Here is a 23,373-nt window from a genome sequence, read left to right as displayed (position 1 = left end):
CCCCCTCATTATTTATTACATGATGTTGGCGCTTTTTAAATAATGAAATTCCGTAAAATAAGAAGTTTTGGTGGTGGGGTACATTTTAGGATGGGACAACCACCCGCAATTTGTTATATAGCAAAATGAAAAATATTCTCTGTGTGATCATAGGACTTATTAGAATTCTATAATTTCCTGCTAGGCTATAACTGCGTTTTATAAAGTCCAGTGGAAATCTGACATGTTCCTAAGTATACAATCTAAATATGGTAAACACGACTAAGACTATGGCTTCATGCAGAGGCACGGAGACTGCAATTCAGATCCGCCATACGAAACCATATTGCAGTCTGTGTGGTGCCTCCTTGCCCCTCCTCAGTATTCTGGGTCCATGAGACAGTATCCAATGGAGCGTGCGGTTGTTTTTTTTTTCTCACGGACTGCATGAAGGTAACAAAAAATCTCCCATGTGCCTCTGTAATTTCATATGGAGCATAATTGCCAGATGAACGAGCAAACACTCGTTCATCTGCTGATTGCGTCTTTTTAATGCTGAAACATTTATCGTTGTTGGCAGCACGTCTCCCTGTGTAAATGATCGCTCGTGCCCATACATAGCTCCTTGTGACCGGCGCTCGTTTGCTCCTATCAATGAGCTGTCTCGTTGATCGGCGCTCGTTTACACGGCCCACGTCAGGCTGTGTAATATCACCTTTACTATACGTGAATCCACACAATTTTAACATTGATCCCCGTCCCTTTACACCTCATACACTGTGCAATCTTGCCTAGTTCAATTATTTAAGTTGTTTAACCCCTTAAGGACGCAGCCTAGTTTGGGCCTTAAGGCTCAGAGCCTATTTTTTAAATCTGACATATTTCACTTTTTGTGGTAATAACGTCGGAATGCTTAAACCTATCCAAGCGATTCTGAGATTGTTTTCTCGTGAGACATTGGGCTTTATGTTAGTGGTAAAATTTGGTCGATATATTCAGTGTTTATTTGTGAAAAACTGCAAAATGTAGAGAAAAATTTGAAAAAATAGCATTTTTCCAAATTTAAATGCATCTGCTTGTAAAACAAATGGTTATACCAGCCAAAATAGTTACTAGTTCACATTCCCATATGTCTACTTTAGATCTGCATAGTTTTTAGAGCATTATTTTATTTTTCTTGGACGTTACAAGGCTTAGAACATGAACAGCAATTTCTCATATTTTTAAGAAAATTTCAAAAGCCTTTTTTTTAAGGTACCTGTTCAGTTCTGAAGTGGCTTTGAGGGGCCTATGTATTAGAAACCCCCATAAAGCACCCCATTTTAAAAACTAGACCCCTCAAAGTATTCAAAATAGCATTTAGAAAGTTTTTTAACCCTTCAGGCATTTCACAGGAATTAAAGCAAAGTGGAGGTGAAATTTGCAAATTTCATTTTTCTTGCTGAATTTCAATTTTATTCTATTTTTTTCTGTAACAAAGAAGGTTTAACCAGAGAAACAATACTAAATATGTATTGTCCAGATACTGCATTTTTTAGAAATGTCCCACATGTGGCTCTAGTGCGCTCGTGGAATAAAACACAAGCCCCAGAAGCAAAGAAGCACCTAGTTCATTTTGGTGCTTCTTTTTTATTAGCATATATTTTAGGCAGCATGCCAGGTTTGAAGAGGTATTGAGGTGCCAAAACAGTAGGAATTCCCCCAAAATTGACCCCATTTTGGAAACTGCACCCCTCAAGGAATTCATTTATGGTTATTGTTACCATTTTGACCCCGTAGTTTTTTCACAGCGCGTATTTGAATTGGGCTGTGAAATTAAAAGAATGACAATTTTTCCAATAAGATGTCATTTTTGATCAGAATTTCTTATTTTCACAGGGAACAAAATGCCCCATTTTGTTGCCCAATTTGTCCTGAGTGCGGCAATACCCCATTTGTGGTGATAAACGGCCGTTTGGGCCCATGGGAGGACTCAGAAGGAAAGGAGCGCTATGTGTTCTTTGGAGTCCAGATTTTGCTGGATTGGTTTTCGGGTGCCATGTCGCATTTGCAGAGCCTCAGAGGTATCAAAGCAATGGAAACCCACCAAAAGTGACCCCATTTTGGAAACAAAACCCCTCAAGGAATTTATTTATGGGTGTTGTGACCATTTAGACCCCACAGTTTTTTCACAGAACTTATTTGAATTGGGCTGTGAATTATTTTTCCAATAAGATGTAGTTTTGGCTCAAAATGTCTTATTTTCACAACGAATAAAATACCCCATTTTGTTGCCCAATTTGTCCTGAGTGTGGCAGTACCCTATTTGTGGTGATCAACTGCCGTTTGGGCCCATGGGAGGGCTCAGAAGGAAAGGACCACCATGTGGCTTACTGGGAATTTTCTGGTGCTAAGTCATGTGTGCAGAAGCCCCTGAGGTATCAGTACAGTTGAAACCCCCGAGAAGTGACCCCGTTTTAAAAACGACACCCCTTAAGGAATTCATCTAGAGGTGTAGTGAGCATTTTGACCCCACAGGTATTGTGTAAAAGATAATGCGCAGCAGATGGTGCAGAGTGAGATTTGCAATTTTCTATATATATACCATGTCAGTGTCCGATATATTGTGCCCAGCATGTGCCACCGGAGACATACACCCCATAAACTGTAATGTGGGTTCTCCCGGGTACGGCAGTACCCTACATGTGGCTGTTATTAGCTGCCTGGGCACACGGCAGGGCTCAGAAGGAAAGGACCACCATTTGGCCTACTGAAGCTTTTCTGGTGCGAAGTCTTGTACGCAGAAGCCCCTAAGGTACCGGTACAGTTGAAACCCCCGAGAAGTGACCCTGTTTCAAAATCTACACCCCTTAAGGCATTCATCTAGAGGTGTAGTGAGCATTTTGACCCCACAGGTATTGTGTAAAAGATAATGTGCAGCAGTTGGTGCAGAGTGAAATTTGCAATTTTCTATACATATATGCCAATTCAGTGTCCGATATATTGTGCCCAGCATGCGCCACCGGAGATATACACCTCATAAACTGTAATGTTGGTTCTCCCGGGTACGGCAATACCCTACATGTGGCTGTTATCAGCTGCCTGGGCACACAGCAGGGCTCAGAGGGGAAAGATGAGGAGGGGTAAGCTGTGCGAAGTGGATCAGAGCGAGTAAAACTGGGGTAAAATTAAAAATAAAGGGATGGATGATAAATTTTAAAACACTCTTTCATACAGAGCTCTGCACGCGTCACATTGATATATTGTGTCCTTCCTTATCCCCCTCTTATAGCAGACTCTGCACCTCTTTTGACTTTTTCCCTTCTTGCCAGTTTGGGGAACTTCTCCTAAAAAGTGTTGCCCTGGTACGATGCGTGTGGGCTTGCTTCCAGAAGTACTGTAGGGCTTCAGGACTTGATCTGACAAGTCCACCCCTCCCATGTACCTATTGTAGTCCAGGATGCAGTCTGGTTTGGGGGTCTCTGTACTGGTACCTCGTACAGGTACATGGGTACTGGTGTGGCATCTCCCTGGTCTTGTACTTGACACACAATATGTTGCTGCTAGAATGTGCACTGCTCTCACCCCTTCTTGTTTGCCCAAGCAGAGTCTTAGGGAGGCCTCTCAGGTTTCTTCTAGCAGTGCCGCATGCCGCAGGACTTCTGGAAGCGAGGCAGTTGAAGAGTGGGAAGCTGGTATAAAAATTATCCAGGTAGAGGTGGTAACCCTGGTCCAGCAGTGGGTGCACCAAATCCCACACAATTTTTGTATTAACTCCCAGTAACGGGGGGCATTCTGGGGGCTGAATACTGCTGTCCTTCCCTTCATATATCCTAAATTTGTAGGTATACCCTGATGCACTCTCGCACAGCTTATACATCTTCACGCCATACCTTGCCTTCTTACCCGGCAGGTACTGGCAGAATTGAAGCCTCCCATTAAAATGTACCAGGGACTCATCAACAGAAATACACTTCTCGGGGGTGTATGCTTGGGAAAACCGGGCACTGAAACGGTCTAATAGGGGTCTCCGTTTATACAAACGGTCAAAACTGGGGTCATCTCGGGGTGGGCACGGCTCATTATGAGTATAATGGAAGAAGCGAAGTATTGCCTCATTTTTATTTTATTTTTTAGTTTCCAGCTCAGTTCTGAAGTTGCTTTGAGGGGCCCATATATTAGACACCCCTATCAAACACCCCATTTCAGAAACTAGACCCCTCAAAGTATTCACAACAGCATATAGAAAGTTTATTAACCCTTTAGGTGTTTCACAGGAATTTAGAGCAAAGTAGAGGTGACATTTAATTAATTTAATTTAATTTATTAGGCACCATGTCCGGTTTGAAGAGGTCTTGTGGTGCTAAAACAGTGGAAACCCCCCAAAAGTGACCCCTTTTTGGAAACTAGAGACCTTGAGGAATCCATTGTAGTTTTCTTGGGGTGCATGCGACTTTTTGATCAGTTTTTATTCTATTTTTAAGTGGCGCGGTGACTAAAAAAACAGCAATTTTACTATTGTTTTTTATTCTATTTTTTTTACAGCGTTCACCGTGCGCTATAAATGACATATTCACTTTATTCTGCGGGGCGATACGATTACGGCGATACCAGATGTTTCTAGTTTTATTTTATGTCTTATGGCGTTTGCACAATATAATACATTTTGTAAAATATAATTTATTTTTGGTGTTACCTTATTCTAAGAGCCATAACTGTTTTATTTTTCCATCAGGAAAGCCGTGCGAGGACTTATTTTTTGCGTAACGAACTGCAGTTTCGATCAGTACCATTTTTAGGTACATGCGACTTTTTGATCTCTTTTTATTCCATTTTTTGGGAGATGAAGTGACCAAAGAATTGTGATTGTGGTACGGTTTATTATTATTTTCTCTTACGGCGTTCACCGCTCGTGATAAATAACGACATCGTTTTGTAGTTCAGGCCGTTACGGACGCGGCGATACCAATTATGTATAGTTTGTTTATTTATATATTTTTATTAATAATAAAGGACTGATAAGGGAAAAAGGGGGACTTTTACTTTTATTACTTTTAAATCTTTTATTTTCTTATTTTTACACAACTTTTTTTTACTTTTTCACACTTTTTTTACTTTTTCACACTTTTTTTACTTTGTCCCACTAGGGGACATGAGGGCAGGAGGCTCTGATCGCTATTCTAATACACTGCACTACATGCATAGTGCAGTGTATTAGAGCTGTCAGCTGTTCGCTGACAGCAAGCATAGTGGGTCCTGACTTTGTCAGGACCCACTAGGCTTCCGTCGATGGCGTAGCCAGAGTCCATTGTTAGGATTCTGGTTGCCATAGTAGCCATCGCGGCCTGCTATCGTGTAGCAGGCTGGCGATGGCAGCTTAACCCCTAAGAAGCCGCGATCGCTATTGAACGCGGCTTGTAAGGGGTTAATCGGCGGGGACCACCGCGATCGGTCCCTGCACACTAAGCTGTGATAGCCTCCTGTCGGAAACAGCAGGTATCACAGCCCAGACACGCGCCGGGGAAAGATGGCGCCGTGTTAACTCAGGTCAGTACTATTACTGTGCTGAGCGCGAACGATGCGCTCAGCAGGACGTAATAGTACTGACCTGAGCGCGAAGGGGTTAAAGGGGATCCCCTCTGTTCTTCGGTTTGCTGAAGCGTCCACATCTTGATGCTTTTTTTCCCCAGTGTTATATCACAAGCTTTTGAATGGTTTGCACATATGCTCAGTCCTTTGCATTATCTGGGTTCCTTGTGTTCGCCATCTATTGGACATTCAGTTTCGAAAAAAGGTTATTTTAAATTGGATAGTTTTAGAATAAAATGAATTACGCATTTATTCTCTGGTTAAATAGTTTTTCCTTTTTCTGTATGTCTATTACAGATGGAGGATGACTGACCACTACATGAGCAGAGTGCACGGAACGCTCCATTTACTCCGACACTTAGATCTGATTGGAAGAACTAGTGAACTTGCAAGACTTTTTGGGATTCAGTTTTTGCATGTGCTAACCAGAGGATCACAGGTAAAGTAACCTTATCAGTGAGTGAAAGTTTTAATCGCTTCTTTAGTGCATTTGCTGCTGATCTGACCGCTGCTTTCAGTTGCTTAATATTACATGACCCACCACCTAAATGTGTGTAAGTAATTCAAGTAACAGATTAAATCATTTTTATCCACGAAATTCATTGTAATACTTAATCACTTAAGTAACTGAAGTCTCATTTTCTATATAACAGTCCCTGTGAACCCCCAAATAGATGTTGGTGTAAGCAGTGGGTTGAAACTTTTTGTACATTTTTTCTTTTTTGCCTTTATGGAAAAAGCGCAAACTTACATAGCATGAAACATATAGACATAATCCATTGAAGAATAGTATGTCAGGATTAACCATTACCCAAAGATGCAAGTGGACTTATTAGATACAGTTCTAAGGCCTCCTGCACACGGCAATAACTGCGTGCATGTGCCGTGATTACGGCATGGAAAAATGAAAAACACATGTTTTCCCCTTAAAAAATGCTTTATTATTTAAAAAAAAGTTACACATATTTTGGTATCGCCGCGTCTGTACCGACCCCAACTATAAAGTTATTACATTATTTGACCCGCACGATGAACGCCGTAAAAAATAAAATAAAAAACAATTCAAAAATTTATATTTTCTGTGAATTCTACTTTAAAGAAAAAGTGATCAAAAAGTTGCATCTACTCCAAAATGGTACCAATAAAAACTACAAGCCGTCCCGCAAAAAAAAAGCCCTCATACAACTTCATCGGTGGAAAAATAAAAAAGTTATAGCTCTTGAAATATGGAGACACAAAAACAAAGTGTTTTTACTGTGTAAAATTAGTCTAACATACAAAATCTATATAAATTTGGTATCGTTGTAATCGCAACAACCCGCTGAATAAAGTTATTGTTTTATTTATACCACACGATAAACGGCGTGAATTTAAGGCGGGAAAAAAGTGTGGCGAAATTGTTGTTATTTTTCCTACCCCCCCCCCCCCAAAAGTTGATAAAAGTTAATCAATGAATAATATGTACCCCAAAATGGTGCTTTTGAAAAATACAACTTGTCCCGCAAAAAACAAGACCTTTTACAGCTATATCGTCGCAAAAATAAAAAAGTTAGTTTTATACTTGTTACTGCAACAGTTCTTAATAAAACGAGTTTTAAAAAAAAAGTTATAGCTCTTTGAATGAGACGATGGAAAAACTTAGAAAATAGCTCGGTCATTAAGGCCTAAAATAGGCCGGTCACTAAGTCCAGAGTGTTTTTTTTGGTTTTTTTTAGGGGCTGGAAACGAAATAAACCAAAAAAGCAATATTTACCTATCCTTGCCCCCCCCCCCCCCCCCCACGGCGATCCAGCGCTGACGCTCCATCGGTAATACCGGTGGTTGTATTGCTTTTCTGGTTTATTTATTTCATTTCCAGTCCCTAATAAAAAAAAATCACATCCCAAATAACCCTTTTTAAGTGTAATGTGCAGCATTTCCAAAGATATCGGTAACTTTGCTTTTTAGTTTCAGAATAAAGGATTACATACCAGAACTAATGATTTGTACTTGTATTTTCTATTTGCAGTACCGAGTTGAATCAATGATGCTCCGCATTGCTAAACCAATGAATTATATCCCAGTTACTCCAAGCGTCCAACAACGAGCGCAGATGAAAGCCCCACAGTGCATACCACTTGTGATGGAACCAGAATCCAAATTCTACAGCAATTCTATATTGGTGCTGGACTTTCAGTCCTTGTACCCCTCCATAGTGATTGCATATAACTACTGCTACTCCACTTGTCTGGGGAACATTGAGAACCTGGGAAAGTAAGTGTCCTCACTGTTTTTACTTTGGCACATACAATTCGGAGTATGTGAGTTACATGAAAGCATCTAGATAAAGGAGGGGGACTACATGGATAGGTGGTATGCTTTTTGTGAAGCTTGTGTGGCCTCAATTACTTCTTCTTCAAATCACATTTTTTTTATCCGATTCGGGCACGATTAGACATAACTATCTAAATAGTCACTTTTAAAGTTTTTACAGTTTTTACCTATCTATATTTTGCATTTACCTAAATCAGCTACTCCTTTCCAGTTGTTAAAAAGAACATAATTGTTTTTTGGTTTCTTTTTAGGAGGGGTGACAATTACTTACTTTATAATGTGCTTTTTACAATATTTACCTGCTTTCTTTAAATCCTATCCATAGGAGAATTTGATTTCATTCATTTAATACAATGGGTGAGGCCATGAACATGCACTTAGTATACATAGGGAAATAACATGATGGTTATTATCTCATTTAAAAGCCTTTCGAAAATGCGAAGGCTGCTGCTTCCTAGGTCTCCGGGGTCTGAGAAACCTTTTTTATATGCGAAAAACTTTACAAGTTTCTTGCTATATACACAAAAAAAAAGATGACTGGTAGGTTCTCCAACTATAATTTAGTTCCGAAAAGTAATTATTGATTGATATGGTAATAAAATAATAGACATTGTCAAAATTAAAACATCATTCATAAGCGTTTACAGTATTGTTTTGTTACTTTATAGATCTTGTGTGTTTATATAATTTCAATATGCAGTTAGGTCCAGAATTATCACGGATGATTTAATAAACGTACACGCGTTTCAAGATCAGTCCGACCTCTTCCTCAGATACATACCTGAGGAAGAGGTACCTGAGAAAGGGGTCGGACCAACCCGGAGGCTCTGTAGAGGCATAGTCTTTCTAATGTAGTGGCATTTATGATGGTAATCCGCAGGAGGAGGGCGTTTAAAATCCAACTATAATTTTAAATCTGTCAAGTTTTTTTTTTTTTTTTTTAACCAGTAGAACGACTTTCCATCAATCGTATCAGATCACTTTGTCACCATAGACACATTACTCGCTATCAGGCAGTTGTCTAGTTATTGTCATATAGCTGTCACCTTTTAGTTCCAGATTTTTAAATAAGAATCTATTGCTACTTGGTTTTTAGGTGTGAAGAGTTAAAATTTGGCTGCACATCTTTACATATTCCTCCAGATCTCTTGTACCAGCTAAGGCATGATATTACAGTTTCACCTAATGGAGTTGCTTTTGTTAAGGTAAGACGGCTAGCCATGGCATAAAAAATGATACTCCCATATTCTGTATATGATGACGCTGCATATGTGTATCGCCTGGAAACTTGGCCCTGTGTTCTGTAATCCGGTTAAAATGCTCCAACTGGATCTCTGTTTGCCAGTTTTATATAAGCCACTGATAATTATTTATGACCGCATGACATCTACAAAGCTGGTCACATCAGAACAAGAGTAATGGTTGGTTCCGGCCTTCATTGTTTGATTTTAAAATATATTGTTATATATTATATGTTGTATTATATTATTCACTGTTACAGTAAAACAGAAATATGGAAAGCAGTGACTGCAGCGGAAGGATACATACGGTTTATTAATCAATGCTGCTGGAAAAATAAGTCTGACCCACACTGTCAAAGTTGACAATAAACGTCAATGTCAATGAAGAAAGCAGGACATGAGGCAGATGACATAAAGTTTGGGATGCTAAAAATGCTTGGGCTCTGTTCATACAAAGTCAGAGCCCTACATCGGAGGTATATGTCAAGAGGATTTCCCAGCGTATACCTCTGACGGAAGACTGCAACAATACGTCACCCAAAGCACTCTTTTATTAAAAAATGTATACCACGAGGCATACGTCTTTTTATTGTTCACCTGCAGCCTTACAGGCCCATACGCCAAAGGTAAAGCTCTGACGTAGTGAGAACAGAGCCTAAGGGGAAGTGAATAGTTTAAAGAATTGTACATCACTGTAAGGCCTCATGCACACAACTGTAGCCATGTGCACGGCTGTGATTTTCGGGTCGGCCGGCAGCGGACGGTCAGTTGCGAGCCGCCCGCAAATCGCGGGCCATGCACATGGCCGCGGCCATTATTTTCAATGAGCCTGGACTGCAGAACACGGCCGTAATAAGGCATGTCTGTTCTTTCTGTGGTCTAGGCTCCCAGGCCATGTACGGACCGTGAAAACCACGGACGTGTGCATGGCCCCATAGGAATTCTCTCGTGAACTTTCGGGGGAATTGCGGCCGCAAAAGCACGTTCGTGTGCATGGGGCCTAAGGCTACATTCAAATGAGCGTGTCCGATTTGCGCTTGTAAAAAACACAGCGATTTTCCAATATTTCTTGTCCGTGTGCGAAGCGTGTGGCATGCGTTCATCACGTCCGTGCAAGCACTTTTTTTTTTTTTACATTTATTTCTCCGCTTTTTAATGTAGTTGATGCGTGAAACACGGATGTGGTCTGAGTGCTGTCCGTGGTTTTTACGCACCCATAGACTTCAATGGACTACTAGGTGCGTGAAAAGGCACCAATATAGGATATGCAGTAAGTTTCACGCAATGGACACACACTGCGTGAAAAACAACGCATATGTGAATGGCCCCATTAAAATGCATGGGTCTGTGTGCTGTGATTGATTTCAACGCACAGCACACGGATGAGTATTACGCTCGTCTGAATGAGCCCTTACAGATTTCATATGAATGGATATAATGGAATGTAAGAATGCAGTTCAGTATCCCACATGACATAATGTGATCTTCCCCCATATATTCAGCAGTCTATCTTTTCAGCCTATCAATATACCTGGATTAATTGTATGTTCCTAAATATTATCTAATTCCCAGCTAATTATCCCATTGTGAAACATTGTTTACATCTTCACTTAGGCCTCTGTCAGAAAGGGAGTGCTACCAAGAATGCTTGAAGAGATTTTAAAAACACGAATAATGGTGAAACAGTCCATGAAAGAATATAAAGAAGACAAAAGCCTTACACGTCTGCTTGATGCCCGGCAACTGGGACTGAAATTAATTTCGAATGTCACTTTTGGCTATACTGCTGCTAACTTCTCTGGGAGAATGCCCTGTGTAGAGGTATGAAGACCTTAATATTGCAATGACAGAAGAGCGTTGTATTTGAGCACAATACTCTGTAATATATTTATTGTGGAATTTTAATTTTTCCTAATATGGTTGAGCAACCAGTTAGTCCTGTACTTTTAGCAGGTAGCCAAATTGCCTCCAATTCATAAAACTATTGGTTTAAACACATGTACACTTAAAGGCTATCGATACCTTTGCACTGAAATTTTAATTGTTCATTTGCTTACTAAATGCAAAGTTAAGCATCTTTCTAAATGGTGCATTTAAATTTTACTACCATTTTGCTTCTGTAGAGTATGTGCAGCTCCTGTAGATAACTGGCTGTACTTCAACTTCTAACTCAAATCCATCAGTCCGCTTCTGACATAATTTGTCCTCCGCCTCCCGTATTATAGTATTAAATAGCAGCAGGGAGGGGGAGGAGGTTGTACATGGCAGATCAGAGAGTGGAGAGGGTAGGCAGCTTCTAAGTCTTCACAGAGAGTAGATAACACATGTTGTCAGAGTGTAGACAGGGTAGAGAGCAGAGTGGGAACTAAACAGGCTATCCGTGTAGAGAGAAATCTGTGCTGATGCATGAGCGCTAGTGAAGGCAGCAGCATCCTGTATTTACAGATCTCACATCCAGCATGTATTACTGGGCGGGACACATCCACAGGAGAAAATTCTGAAACTGGGAGCAGCTTGCAAACAGAACATCAGGGGGTTTAAAAGTTAATGAAGGAATGTAGACTGCAGCCGGAAACTTAGTGTAACTTTTTTTTAACTCTAGGTAACCACTTAACATTGAAAAAATTATCTTTATATATGTAGGGGTTTCCAAAGCCTTAAATGCTGAATATGTTGTATAATCTTTCATGTACATAGCTATTTTGGTCATATCAAAAGTTTTTTTCCTGGCTTGTATCACATATGGTGTACATGATGGAATGCATGCATAGTATCATCATTTGTAAGGACAAAAAGACATACGTCTATCCAGTTCAGCCTACTATTCTGCATGTTGTTCCAGAGGAAGGCAAAACCCCCATAAGGCAAAAGCCAATTTGTCTCATCTTAGGGAAAAATTATTTCCGGACTCCAATATTGCAATCAGAATAAATCCCTGGGTCAACAACCCATCTACAGTAATCTGGTACTCATAACTTGTAATATTACACTCATGAAAAGCATCCAGGCCCCTTTTGAACTCTTTCAGTGAATTCACCGTGTCAACTTCCTCTGGCAGAGTGTTCCATAGTCATATTGCTCTTACAGTAAAGAATCCCCTTCTATATTTGTGTGTAAACCTTCTTTCCACTAAACGTAGAGGATGCCCCCTAGTTATAGTTAGTCTTGGGTATAAATAGATCATGAGAGATCTGTGTATTTACTTTTAATATATTTATAAATAGTTATTAGGTCACCCCTCATCCATCTTTTTTCTAAACTAAATAACCCTAATTTTGATCTTTCTGTGTACTGTAGTCCACCCATAGTTGCCCATCTTTAAACTTGCTCAAGCTCTACTATGTCTTTTGTTGTGCAAAACTGTACACAATACTCCATGTGCGGTCTTACTAGAGATTTTTCTAATGTGGTAGAACTATGTTTTTGTCATGTGCATCTTTGCCCTTTTTGATGCACCCCATGATCTTATCTGTCTTGGCAGCAGCTGCCTGACACTGGTTGCTACAGTTAAGAGTACGGTCAACTAAAAGTTCTTTTCTATGTATTTTTCCATTAAGAATGTAATGATGACATGTATTTTTCCTTCCCAAGTGCATAACCTTACATGTATCAGTGTTAAACCTCATTAGCCACTTCTCTGCCCAAGTCTCAAACTTCTCCACATTCATTTATAACACAATTATGTCCTTCTTTGTGTTAATTACTTTAGACAGGTTAGTATCCTCTGCAGAATTTGATATTTTATTAGATTTCTCTTGTTTTTAGCACTTTTATTCCAATAAGGTTCCAATTATTCTCACAATAAAAATGTAAGATGCTTTTAAAAATATCCCATTTAGTATTTGTACTCTTATTGTTGAGGACAATATCCCAGTCAACGAGGTTAAAGAGGCTCTGTCGCTAGTTTAGTAGAGCCCAATATCCTAGCTAATCTAATAGACGCTATCACACTGATAATGCTAGTGAAAATTGTGTCTCACAAAGTTTATTTTAAAAGTTGAGCTATTTTCTAAATATGCAAACGAGGCTATACTAGACAAGTGGGTATCAACACCAGCGATTCTCCTATAGTGGAGCTACCTCACAGCCTGAAGCTGCTTCACACAGTGTGAGAGACTGAGGCTGGAGGGAAGGGGGATCACTTCAAATAGCCATATTTATGGCTGTGGACCACTTAGAACAGCGGTTCTAATCGTTCATATGGCTCCAGGAGCGCAGTTCTAGCTGTGAAACAACCGGAGGTATAACCAGTTGAAAACAGTCGGGAATGGAAGCTGTATGCTATATAATCACACTGTGTTGCTGGGAAGGGGGAGAAGCTGTATGAAGCTAATTGGACAGCATCATACAGAAAACATTACACTGCCCAGAGTGAAAAGACAGAGTAACCTACTATTTGGCAAGTATAGCCAAATTAGCATATTTAGAAAAATGCTCATAACTTTGCAAATAATAAACGTTTTTGAAAAACAAATGACACTGTAGATATCAGCTGTAAAGCGGCTTTTACATTAGTTAGGGCATTAAAAGGGTTTTCCCATCTGGGACATTTATGACATATCCACAGGATGTGTTATAAATGTCAGATAGATGCGGGTGCCACCTCTGGGACCCGCACCTATCTCTAAAACGGGGTTCCCTAAACCCCGTTTAACCGCCCTGTGTTGCAGCTGAAGCGTGTGATTTCCGACCATGAAGAAGGAAACAGCGTAACTCGCTGAGCTACGCTGTTTCCGTAAGTCCCATAGTAGTGAATGGCAGTTACGGAAGCAGCGTAGCATGCGAACTATACTGTTTCCGTAACTACCATTCAGTTCTATGGGACTTACGTTAACAGCGTAGCTCAGCGAATTACGCGGTTTCCTTTCTTTTAGGGGGCCCCGTTCTAGAGATAGATGCGCGTCCCTGATGGGAAAACCCCTTTTATAAACTAGTGACCGCTCCTCTTTAATGGCATCTCTAAACTGATCAAACTTTGCCTTCCTGAAGTTCTGTTTTTGTGGCTTCTCGACAAAACATCCTATTGAAAGACAAGTGGAAGTTTATTATACTATGGTTACTATTTCCTAGGTGCCCCCCCCCCCCCCCCCAAGCTGCACCTATGTTGGGCTAGTGTATGAACATTACATCTATATTAGCTCTGAATTGGTCATCTCTTATCGGTGGATACCAGATAACATTGCAGAGTATGATGTGGATATATAGAAATTGAGAAATTCACACTGCTGTTTTGGCGTTTTTAACATGCGTTTTGTTTGTTTTGGTAGATAAAGTCCCATGAGTTAATCAACCAAAACAATAAAAATGCACGCTAAAAACGCAAAAAAAAGCACAGCGTGGACACAGCCTAAGTGTACGGGCCAACGTAGCGGCAGCTGCAATCCGCCAAAACCACACCCGCATGCGGTGGCCAATTGCCACACGATTGTGCCAGTAGTACCTGACAAAATCATTTTGGCCATTGGCCACTGCAAGTGAGCCGGACTTAGGCCATGTTTGCCTGCCGCTACGTGGGATCGTACCCTCAGAGGTTTTTTTTTGTCTTCAAATTATTGAGAAAGCTTTTTGTATCTGACATTTACTGTTTACTGATTATTACACTTTAAATAGGTAATGACCATGTTATTTATCTGATAACACCTGATTCTAAAAATAAGATGTTAACTTGTATTTGGATGTTTACTTTTTTTTGCAGATTGGAGACAGTATTATCCATAAAGCACGAGAGACTTTGGAGCGTGCTATAAAACTTGTGAATGACACAAAGAAGTGGGGAGCCAAAGTTGTATATGGTGATACTGACAGGTATTAAAAATGGATCATTTAGTACATCTATAAAGTTGACTTTATCAGTAGCTGTTCTTTGTGACAGTAAAATAAAGTAATACAGTTCTGTAATGGGAGTGACAGAAACAGGAATCTGAAACCTTCCAAACTACAGTAATTCGTGAATCGCTTAAAAGACGCTGATTCCGAATCTGCATTTTTTTTATCTTTCTACTCGCTAGTACTCCTCCACGGTTAGCCTGCAAACGGGCCGTGCGCTGCATTCGGATGGCGAGTCGAAGTAGTCCTCAACATTCTAACAACAAGCTTAGTACTCCTCTTAATGCATCAATATGCAGCGCACGGCCCGATGGCGGGATTTCAGCGGGGATATGCAAGTGATTAGAAAGATTTAAAAATTGCAGATTTGGAATCCGCATCTTTTAAGCCTTTTATCGATGACTGTAGTTTCGGGGGGTATTCAGAGGTGATAGTCTCTATAATTCCTAGTTTTCTACTTAATGCTTTCTACAGTTCTATAGTGTGTCATAACTTTACAAGCTCAAAGAGGTTTACCCACTAACATACGCTAAATTCGTTCTGGGACCAAATATACAAAACATTCTAATACAAATTTATGCATACTTTTTTTTTTTTTTAATTTCAGTATCCCCATGGGTACTGCTATTGAAAATAAGAGCAGACTGTGGGTTTATCCTGACATAATCCTTCTCCCACAATTCACCAGTGCAGCGCTGTCATCACTCAGTGCACTGGTCCCATGAAGTAGTTGATAACTGTTACTGCACATTCTCGGCTTCCTGTTGCTTTCTATGGTCTCCATTGAAGTCAGTTGAGCCCAGAGAAGACTATCATTAGAGATTATTTCAGACTCATCTATCTGGGCCATGCTTGGCAACAAAGTACATGGCCCTTGGATGACAATGTTAGAGCTTTGCGCTCTTAACATGAAGTTCTGGTAGTGTCTACTAGCACGTTCTGGCTGCCAGGAAGGGGGAAGTTGGTGTGTGTGCATTTGATTCCCCTTTAATATTATACTTGGGGAGGAGCTTGGGGTGGACCAGCAGACTGACTATTTTTTTAAAATATTTTTTGTTTCAATTGATCATGTCTTCATGTGTATCGTATAATTCCAAATAAAAACAGAACAAATCTTTTTCTAATGTAAATCCATCACAATAAACCTAAAATAGCACCTGAATAGAGCATTGTAGCGTTGATATCAATCGTGACGGAAACACTGCTAATGGTTTCCGTTTGTCACCATTCCGGCAGGTTTCCGTTTTTTTCGACGGAATCAATAGTGCAGTTGACTGCGCTATTGATTCTGTCTAAAAAAACGGAAACCTGCCGGAACGGTGACAAACAGAAATTATTAGCAACGTTTCCGTCACCATTGATATCAATAGTGATGCAAACGGAAGCTAAGGTTTCCGTTTGACTTTCTGTTGCAGGGTTCCACGACGGAACCCCTCAACGGAAAGCGAACGCTGATGTGAACAGGCCCTTAACCTCTTGACCAACGCAAAGGGGTGAATTTATCATCTGTGAGCTGCTTATGTCAACAGCACTAATCTCTCTCCTGTCCTGATGGGTGTAGTGGATCTTTCACCATAACAATCTCCCTTAATTAAGGGCAGCATGTTATAATGACAGGTTCACTTAACTATTAGACAGAATAGCACACAAAAAATATGGCGTTCTGTAATAGTAGAGATCGAATACAAGCACTCCTAGCTATGAGTCTGCTGTATTCCTGCAGAGAGAGCTCCCCCCACTCCCCTTAGGGCACATTCAGATGTGGTGGAATTGCTGTGGAATTTAGGAAAGTTAGTTCAGATGTTGCAGAAAATAACTGTGCGCAAATTAGGCTGCGGCGCAGAATTTCCCCTCCGCAGCATGCTCATTCCATTGCGGAGAAGAAGCGGAAATTCACTGCGGATTTCAGCCTTTGCAATGCAAAAACTGAAATCTGTGGCAAGTCCGCTGTGATATCTGCAAAGTCTGAATTACCTGTCAAATATGTAAATGTTGGTGCAGATTCGTGGCGTAATTGCCCCAAATCTGCACCAACATTTGCAGCGGAAAAGTTGTGCCATGTCTGAACATGCCCTTAGTGTTGACTGACAGTCTATCTGTAAGTCTCTAGATGTAAACAAGAATGTTTTCATTCACTGGCAGCATGCAAGTATTCTAACAATGGTGAATCATCAAAACAAAATATAATAGAAAGTTGCAGAACTTTATTATACAATAGATAAGCTATGATATAGATCGGGAAACAATGTGAAGAAACCTCTCTGGAGGTCCAGGAGATGGAGTCACCACTGACGCCCTGAGTGAGCAGGTCCCAACCGTCATTAAACAGTCGGATCCCTTCACTTCTGATTTGCATCTGATTGACATTTTCATATATTGGAAGGAGTCATGGCTGCACATCTGTGAGGGTCCCGTCTCCATGACCTCAGCAGAGTTTTTGTCAGAAAAAATTAAATCTAGAGAATGTTTGACCTTGGGGAAGATTACTGTGAAGTGCATTTAATATAGCTGTTCATTTATTAACAATATCATATAAGAATTATTCACATTATTGTTCCCGGTATTTGCACTGGACAGTATGTTACTTGTATATTTATGCACATAAAGTCCACATTATAAGATGTAACGGTGGACAAATGCTGCCTTCTTGTAACCTTTCATTTTTTTTGCCATTTTGTAGTATGTTTGTTCTGCTGAAGGGAGCAACAAAGGAACAGTCCTTTAAAATAGGGCAAGAAATTTCTGAAGCGGTCACTGCAACGAACCCAAAGCCAGTAAAGCTGAAGTTCGAGAAGGTAGGTGTAATGTGAGAATAAAAAAAATATTTGCGTTATTTACAGTGGATTGTTTTATGGATTAAACTGCATTGTTCAATTTAGAAAGTGGTGGGGGTATAGAAAGAGCAAGAACTCAGCCTCGATCTCTGTTGAGATTATCCATCGCCCCATTGAGTGAGGTAGTGAAGTTGTGTAGACCTCTTTTCGGTGGTCAACTAGGATGGACCTTGAAAAGATAATTTAAAATAAAAAGAGAAGAGTTTCAAATATTGACAAATATTTGACTAATTTTGTGTTGCTTAGTGGTCACGAAGCAAAAAAAACAAAAAGTAAAATACAATCCATATAATCTACTGTGATTAATAGTGTTTAACACTCTACTGTCCTATACAAGGTGTTAATCCCTTTATTTGTCTGGCCTGATCACCTCCGCACAGTGAGTGCCTCTCATCCTTCAAGATGATATACTCTCAAAGAAATATTTGCATACTTAAGTCCAAATGGGTAAGAAATGTATCATCTAGTTACAGTCCCTACATATTACATTTCTACATCTTACAGGTGTATCTTCCATGTGTCTTGCAAACCAAGAAGAGATATGTGGGTTATATGTATGAAACCCTTGACCAGAAGGATCCAGTTTTTGACGCAAAAGGCATAGAGACTGTGCGAAGAGATGCCTGTCCTGCTGTTGGTAAGGTAAGAAGGAAACACAAATATATTGATCAAGGGATGTCTGTAAGGGTTCTCACCACTAGCTACCTGGAGTGACCATCCTTGGTGAACCTACACTTCCATATTGCATAATCAGAAACAAGTCATATACTAATCTCAGAATCGCGTTCTTTGAGTGGGAGCAGTCAAATAATAGAGCCCGCCGGGAATTCAGATCCCCATCCATAGCCATGCAAATCCATCACAAGTATAGACTTATACCGAGTACGGTTCTTTTTGTTTTTTACATTTCCCTTCTTAAGTCAATAATTAAGGACAGATCATCTCTAGAGGTCATGGATAGCATCCAGTCTACAAACTTCCCAAAAACTCGAGTTTTTGCTTTCTCCGTGCAATTCCATATTCTAGATTTACTGTAGAGTTTTATTTATTCTACTTTTCCACTCCTCAATTGCTGAGTCAGTCCGAGCCATCCATTTACAAGCCATCACCATTCGAGCAATAAAAAAATAATTTAGCCATTAACAGTTTCATGTATTTAGAAATATAGATTCAATCCGTATTATCTAATAACCATGTCCTGGGATTATCAGAAGTAAAGACTTGTACCTTCGTACGGTTACTATTATGGGACAAGATATCTTCAAATCCTAGGCTTTTCTTTATTATGTAATATATGCCCTTTTCCGGCAGGTCAGACCTGATCAAATACTCTTTTTATACAGTTGGTGCTTGTCCAGTTATTATTTTTTTGTCGTAATGTATTTCCAGATGCTTGAACGTTCTATTAAGCTGCTGTTTGAAACCAGAGATATTAGTCAAATCAAGCAGTATGTCCAGAGACAATGTATAAAGCTTTTGGAGGGAAAGGCCAGCATGCAGGATCTTATCTTTGCCAAGGAGTACAGAGGAAGCTTTGCTTACAGACCAGGAGCATGTGTGCCAGCCCTGGAACTCACAAGGTAACGTCATGGAACGGCCATATGACTACAGGTAGCGCTGTCCCCTTTCTGATTTTCTAGCTGTATCAGTCAGTTTTCTAATGTCTTTCTTACATTGTATACTGATAACATCATACGTCATCAATATGTTGATGACGTATAGACCACATTGAATAGAATAGCAGAGATGCATATATATTATTTTTTTTACATATGTTGCCACTATTTTGTGTAAAGAATAATATTTAGAGGAAAGTTCTTTGTCCTGGATTGTGGGCCACTCGATCTTTACAATGCCCGTTCTTCTTGTTAACAGGAAAATGGTAGCGTATGATCGTCGCTCTGAACCACGTGTCGGAGAAAGAGTGCCATATGTGATAGTGTACGGTACACCTGGAGTACCCCTTATTCAGCTAGTGAGACGGCCTATTGATGTCCTTCAAGATCATAATTTGAGACTAAATGCAACTTACTACATCACTAAGCAAATCCTGCCGCCACTAAACAGAATATTTTCTCTCATTGGAGTGGATGTATTCAGTTGGTACGATGAACTACCAAGGGTAAGGGTACACAGTATTTTATTTAAGCATTTATAAAAATGAATACATACTAAAGACATGCCTTGTGGGGAGGACTAGATGTCTTAGGGGAGCCATAGGGAAGTGATCAGTAGTTTAACCATAGAATCAAAAGTGTGAAGTAGCTGTGGCTTCACGTAGTCTACAAATGTAGCTTCTATAGTTCAGGACCACTATAGATAATGTCGCTACACCAAGTTAAACAGGTAGTACCGCCTCTGATTGTAGTAGTGTATGTCACCTGTCTCACCCCACATTTGGCACCCCTTATTTATCAGTTACCCCTTCAGCCCTCAAAGGAAATTCCTGAGCTGGTCCGGATGTAGATATACATAGATATTACAGATAAGTGAAACGTTTCACATAGATCACAAGTCCATAATTGCCTATTATTTTCTTTAATTAGCCAAATGTCTATATTAAACTTGGCAAATCTAATGGCTGCCAAATTTCAAATTGGCCATAGCTGAATCGGATTAGATTTACTCATCGCTAGTAGATATATATGTATTATTTTTTTTTAGCTGTCTGTTTAGTTTCACCAGCTGACCTCCTGATGGTTGTTCATTGAGCATTTTTACCTAAGTCGTCTTTCCTGAAGAACTCTCATTCTGCAGACACACTGGCCCACATTTACTAATGCTGTCTAATAGTAAGACAGCATAAACTTAGACCAGGCAGGCAAACGTCCGACAGTGGGGCATCCTGCATCATAATTTTGGCACATCTTGTATGGCCTATTAGATACTATTCTCTTCCTTACACCACTTATGATCTGGCTTATTTTGCACCACAATTTTGTGCCATTGTTTTTGGCGCACATTTCAAGCCATGTCCCTTTCCTGCAAACTGTGCCCCTTTTCCGTTAAGCCACACTCCCTTTTTGGAACACTTTTAAAAAGTGTCTAGTGAGGTGCAAACCTCAAAATTGCGCCGATTTGTGCCTTAATTTTTCGACACTTTCTAGACCCACACACAGTAGTAAATCTGCCCCATTGAATTCTTGAATACTACTACTTAACAGTATTACCGCATTTTTATTCCTCTGACAGATCCAGAAGGCATACTCCACAGTGCGAAATGAACTGGATGCAAGGAAAGGCACAATCTCTCAGTATTTCACCACTTTGCATTGTCCCATATGTGATGAACTGACGCAACATGGGATCTGTAGTAAATGTAGGAGTCAGCCACAGCACGTAGTAGTGTTTCTAAATCAAGAAATTCGGGAATTGGAGTACAGTCAAGACCAACTAGTCAAGGTAAATATTATCTATAATGTAAAGCTCTGTGTTAATTCCTGCAGTCCAGTCTTATGGATATGTGCATTTCAATCATATATTACTGAGCAGTTATCGAACAGTAGGATCCTGGCTGCAGTAAAATGTATATCACACGTGTTTATCAACACATATTTTACATGTCTAGGTAAAAGGTGAAATGTTACCCATTTTTTGTTACCTAAAACTTCTACGGAAACCTGGCTGGGAAACCGTGATCTGGAAATTCTAAAATAAAATCTAGCTTAAATTGGGGGGGGGGGAAAAGATCAGACTTACAGATGTATTACTTTGGAAATACACTACTTTATGGATCACACATGTCACGCTGTTCACCAATTGGCTCATGCACACGGACATGAAGTCTGTATACGGCAGTGCACAGTGGCTGAACGGCTCTTGAGTAAGGAGTTGCATTTCGTGTGTACCGTTGTGCGCCGTATGTAAGGAGATAATCAACCCTTCCATGTTTCTTTTTCTGTCTGATTCGTACGGAGTGCAAAACAAAAAACGTCCTTATGACGTTGGAGGCATATAGCAGTGCAGTAGAGGCCCTTATGGACCTCCATTGCAGCCCTATTTGTTATGTATGGAGCCGTAATATGTCTACATAAGCTCTTATACTGAGCGGAACAGATTGCTCAACTCTTGGTTGTCTTTGTTGCATTAAACATGTGATGTTTAGAGGGATAGTTCTGGAATTCACAATACTAATATTTCCATTCTAGTTATGCAAGAATTGCACGGGCTGCTGTGACCAACAGATCCAATGCGTTTCTCTCAACTGTCCAGTACTTTTCAAGCTCTCTAGAGTGAGCCGAGAACTTTCGAAGGCTCCGTATCTACGTCAGCTCCTTGACCAGTTTTGAATTGCGTTAGGAGGTGACTGGTGCTATATCTTTACATGTTTATCACACTACAAACTATTGTGCATGGTGCTGTTTTGAATTGCATTGCTTTCATGATTTTTATAATTTGTTTAATATGACTATTCGAAGTAACACTCATCTCCATCAGTGCTGGGGGTTAACCTATGTATTGCTATCTTTCTACAATGTACAAAGTTTTTTTTGTTTTATTTCAACTTTGTAACATACAGTTTTATAATGCAGGTGTTTGAACAAGCTAGAAGAATCATTGTGTAAATGCATAATTCTTGCAATAGGCTTTTGTCACTTCCGCGGTACATTGCCTGGGAAGGAGCACTGAAATCTTGACTAGAAGAATGCACCTCTCTTGATACATCAGTATCAGACCTCGGTTCAATTCTAGAGCACCCATATTATTTCTAAGTTTAAGTGCAAAATATTATGTAAATAGACCTTTTTTTACTTTTGAAACAACGGAGTAAAATAATGTGCAATGGGATTTTATACAGTTGGTCAGTGTGTGTGTCCTCCATGTTTTGCTCCACTCATATGACATCTTTTGTTATTTTTTATCAGAATGTGCAAATTGTATTTCTGTGTAGCATTTCAAATTTGTCATTTTCTTATAAAAGAAGAAAAAGGAAAATTAAAAAATATCTATATTGCTGTCTTGCTTTAGCTGTAATGGGGCATTGTGAGGAACTGTGCAAAGACCTTTTTTTGTTATAAAAATGTGGGACTGTTGCAATACTTTAAATATAAGATTTATTCAATTTTGCTTGTTTTGTATAGACATTTCTATGGTTTCTAAATATGCTTATATTATTTTTCTTTCCTTTATGTACAGTTAAATCTTATTTGCCATCATCCTGAACACGACAGTGTATTTACATAATTTGTATAACTGTATAAAATTTAAAAAAAAAAAAAAGAAATTGTGGTCAGTGTATCGTTTTCTAAACTGGAAATCGTTTGAAAAGTTAAAAGGAAAACAATATTAAAAACTAATAAAATATATAATATGGTGACTTTTTTGTTTTTGTATGAAACAAATTCGATTCTATAAAATGTGTTGCATTTTCTATTGGTGACAAAGAGGATCAACAAATAATGTTTATGTTCCACAGCACTTTACAACAATGAGAAAAAAAGAAGACACGGCCCTGACCATAGGAGCTTTTAAACTACTATTTTTAATGTTCCCTTTCTGTTTTTAAACCTTATTTGATTAAAGAGGCTCTGTCACCAGATTATAAATGCCCTATCTACATAATCTGATCGGCGCTGTAATGTAGAGAACAGCAGTGCTTTTTATTTTGAAAA

At 39.6% G+C, this 23,373-nt stretch overlaps 1 protein-coding gene across 1 annotated transcript in view; it reads left to right on the top strand.

Annotated features, from left to right (window-relative positions):
• Positions 1–23,049, top strand: part of REV3L (REV3 like, DNA directed polymerase zeta catalytic subunit) — a 217,494-nt gene extending 194,445 nt beyond the window's left edge. Inside the window, exons 22-32 of the mRNA XM_075862281.1 lie at positions 5,845–5,986; positions 7,556–7,800; positions 8,957–9,065; positions 10,716–10,922; positions 14,797–14,906; positions 17,608–17,722; positions 18,266–18,403; positions 19,151–19,341; positions 19,637–19,883; positions 20,954–21,163; positions 21,910–23,049. Coding sequence (XP_075718396.1) covers positions 5,845–5,986; positions 7,556–7,800; positions 8,957–9,065; positions 10,716–10,922; positions 14,797–14,906; positions 17,608–17,722; positions 18,266–18,403; positions 19,151–19,341; positions 19,637–19,883; positions 20,954–21,163; positions 21,910–22,050 — 1,855 coding nt within the window. The 3' untranslated portion in view covers positions 22,051–23,049. The remainder of the gene's footprint in view (positions 1–5,844; positions 5,987–7,555; positions 7,801–8,956; positions 9,066–10,715; positions 10,923–14,796; positions 14,907–17,607; positions 17,723–18,265; positions 18,404–19,150; positions 19,342–19,636; positions 19,884–20,953; positions 21,164–21,909) is intronic.
• Positions 23,050–23,373: the final 324 nt, after the last annotated feature.

Source organism: Rhinoderma darwinii, chromosome 4 (genome assembly GCF_050947455.1).
Source record: "Rhinoderma darwinii isolate aRhiDar2 chromosome 4, aRhiDar2.hap1, whole genome shotgun sequence".
Taxonomy (NCBI): domain Eukaryota; kingdom Metazoa; phylum Chordata; class Amphibia; order Anura; family Rhinodermatidae; genus Rhinoderma; species Rhinoderma darwinii.
Note: the sequence above shows the minus strand (reverse complement) of the source record. Positions and strands in the feature narration are given on the sequence as shown.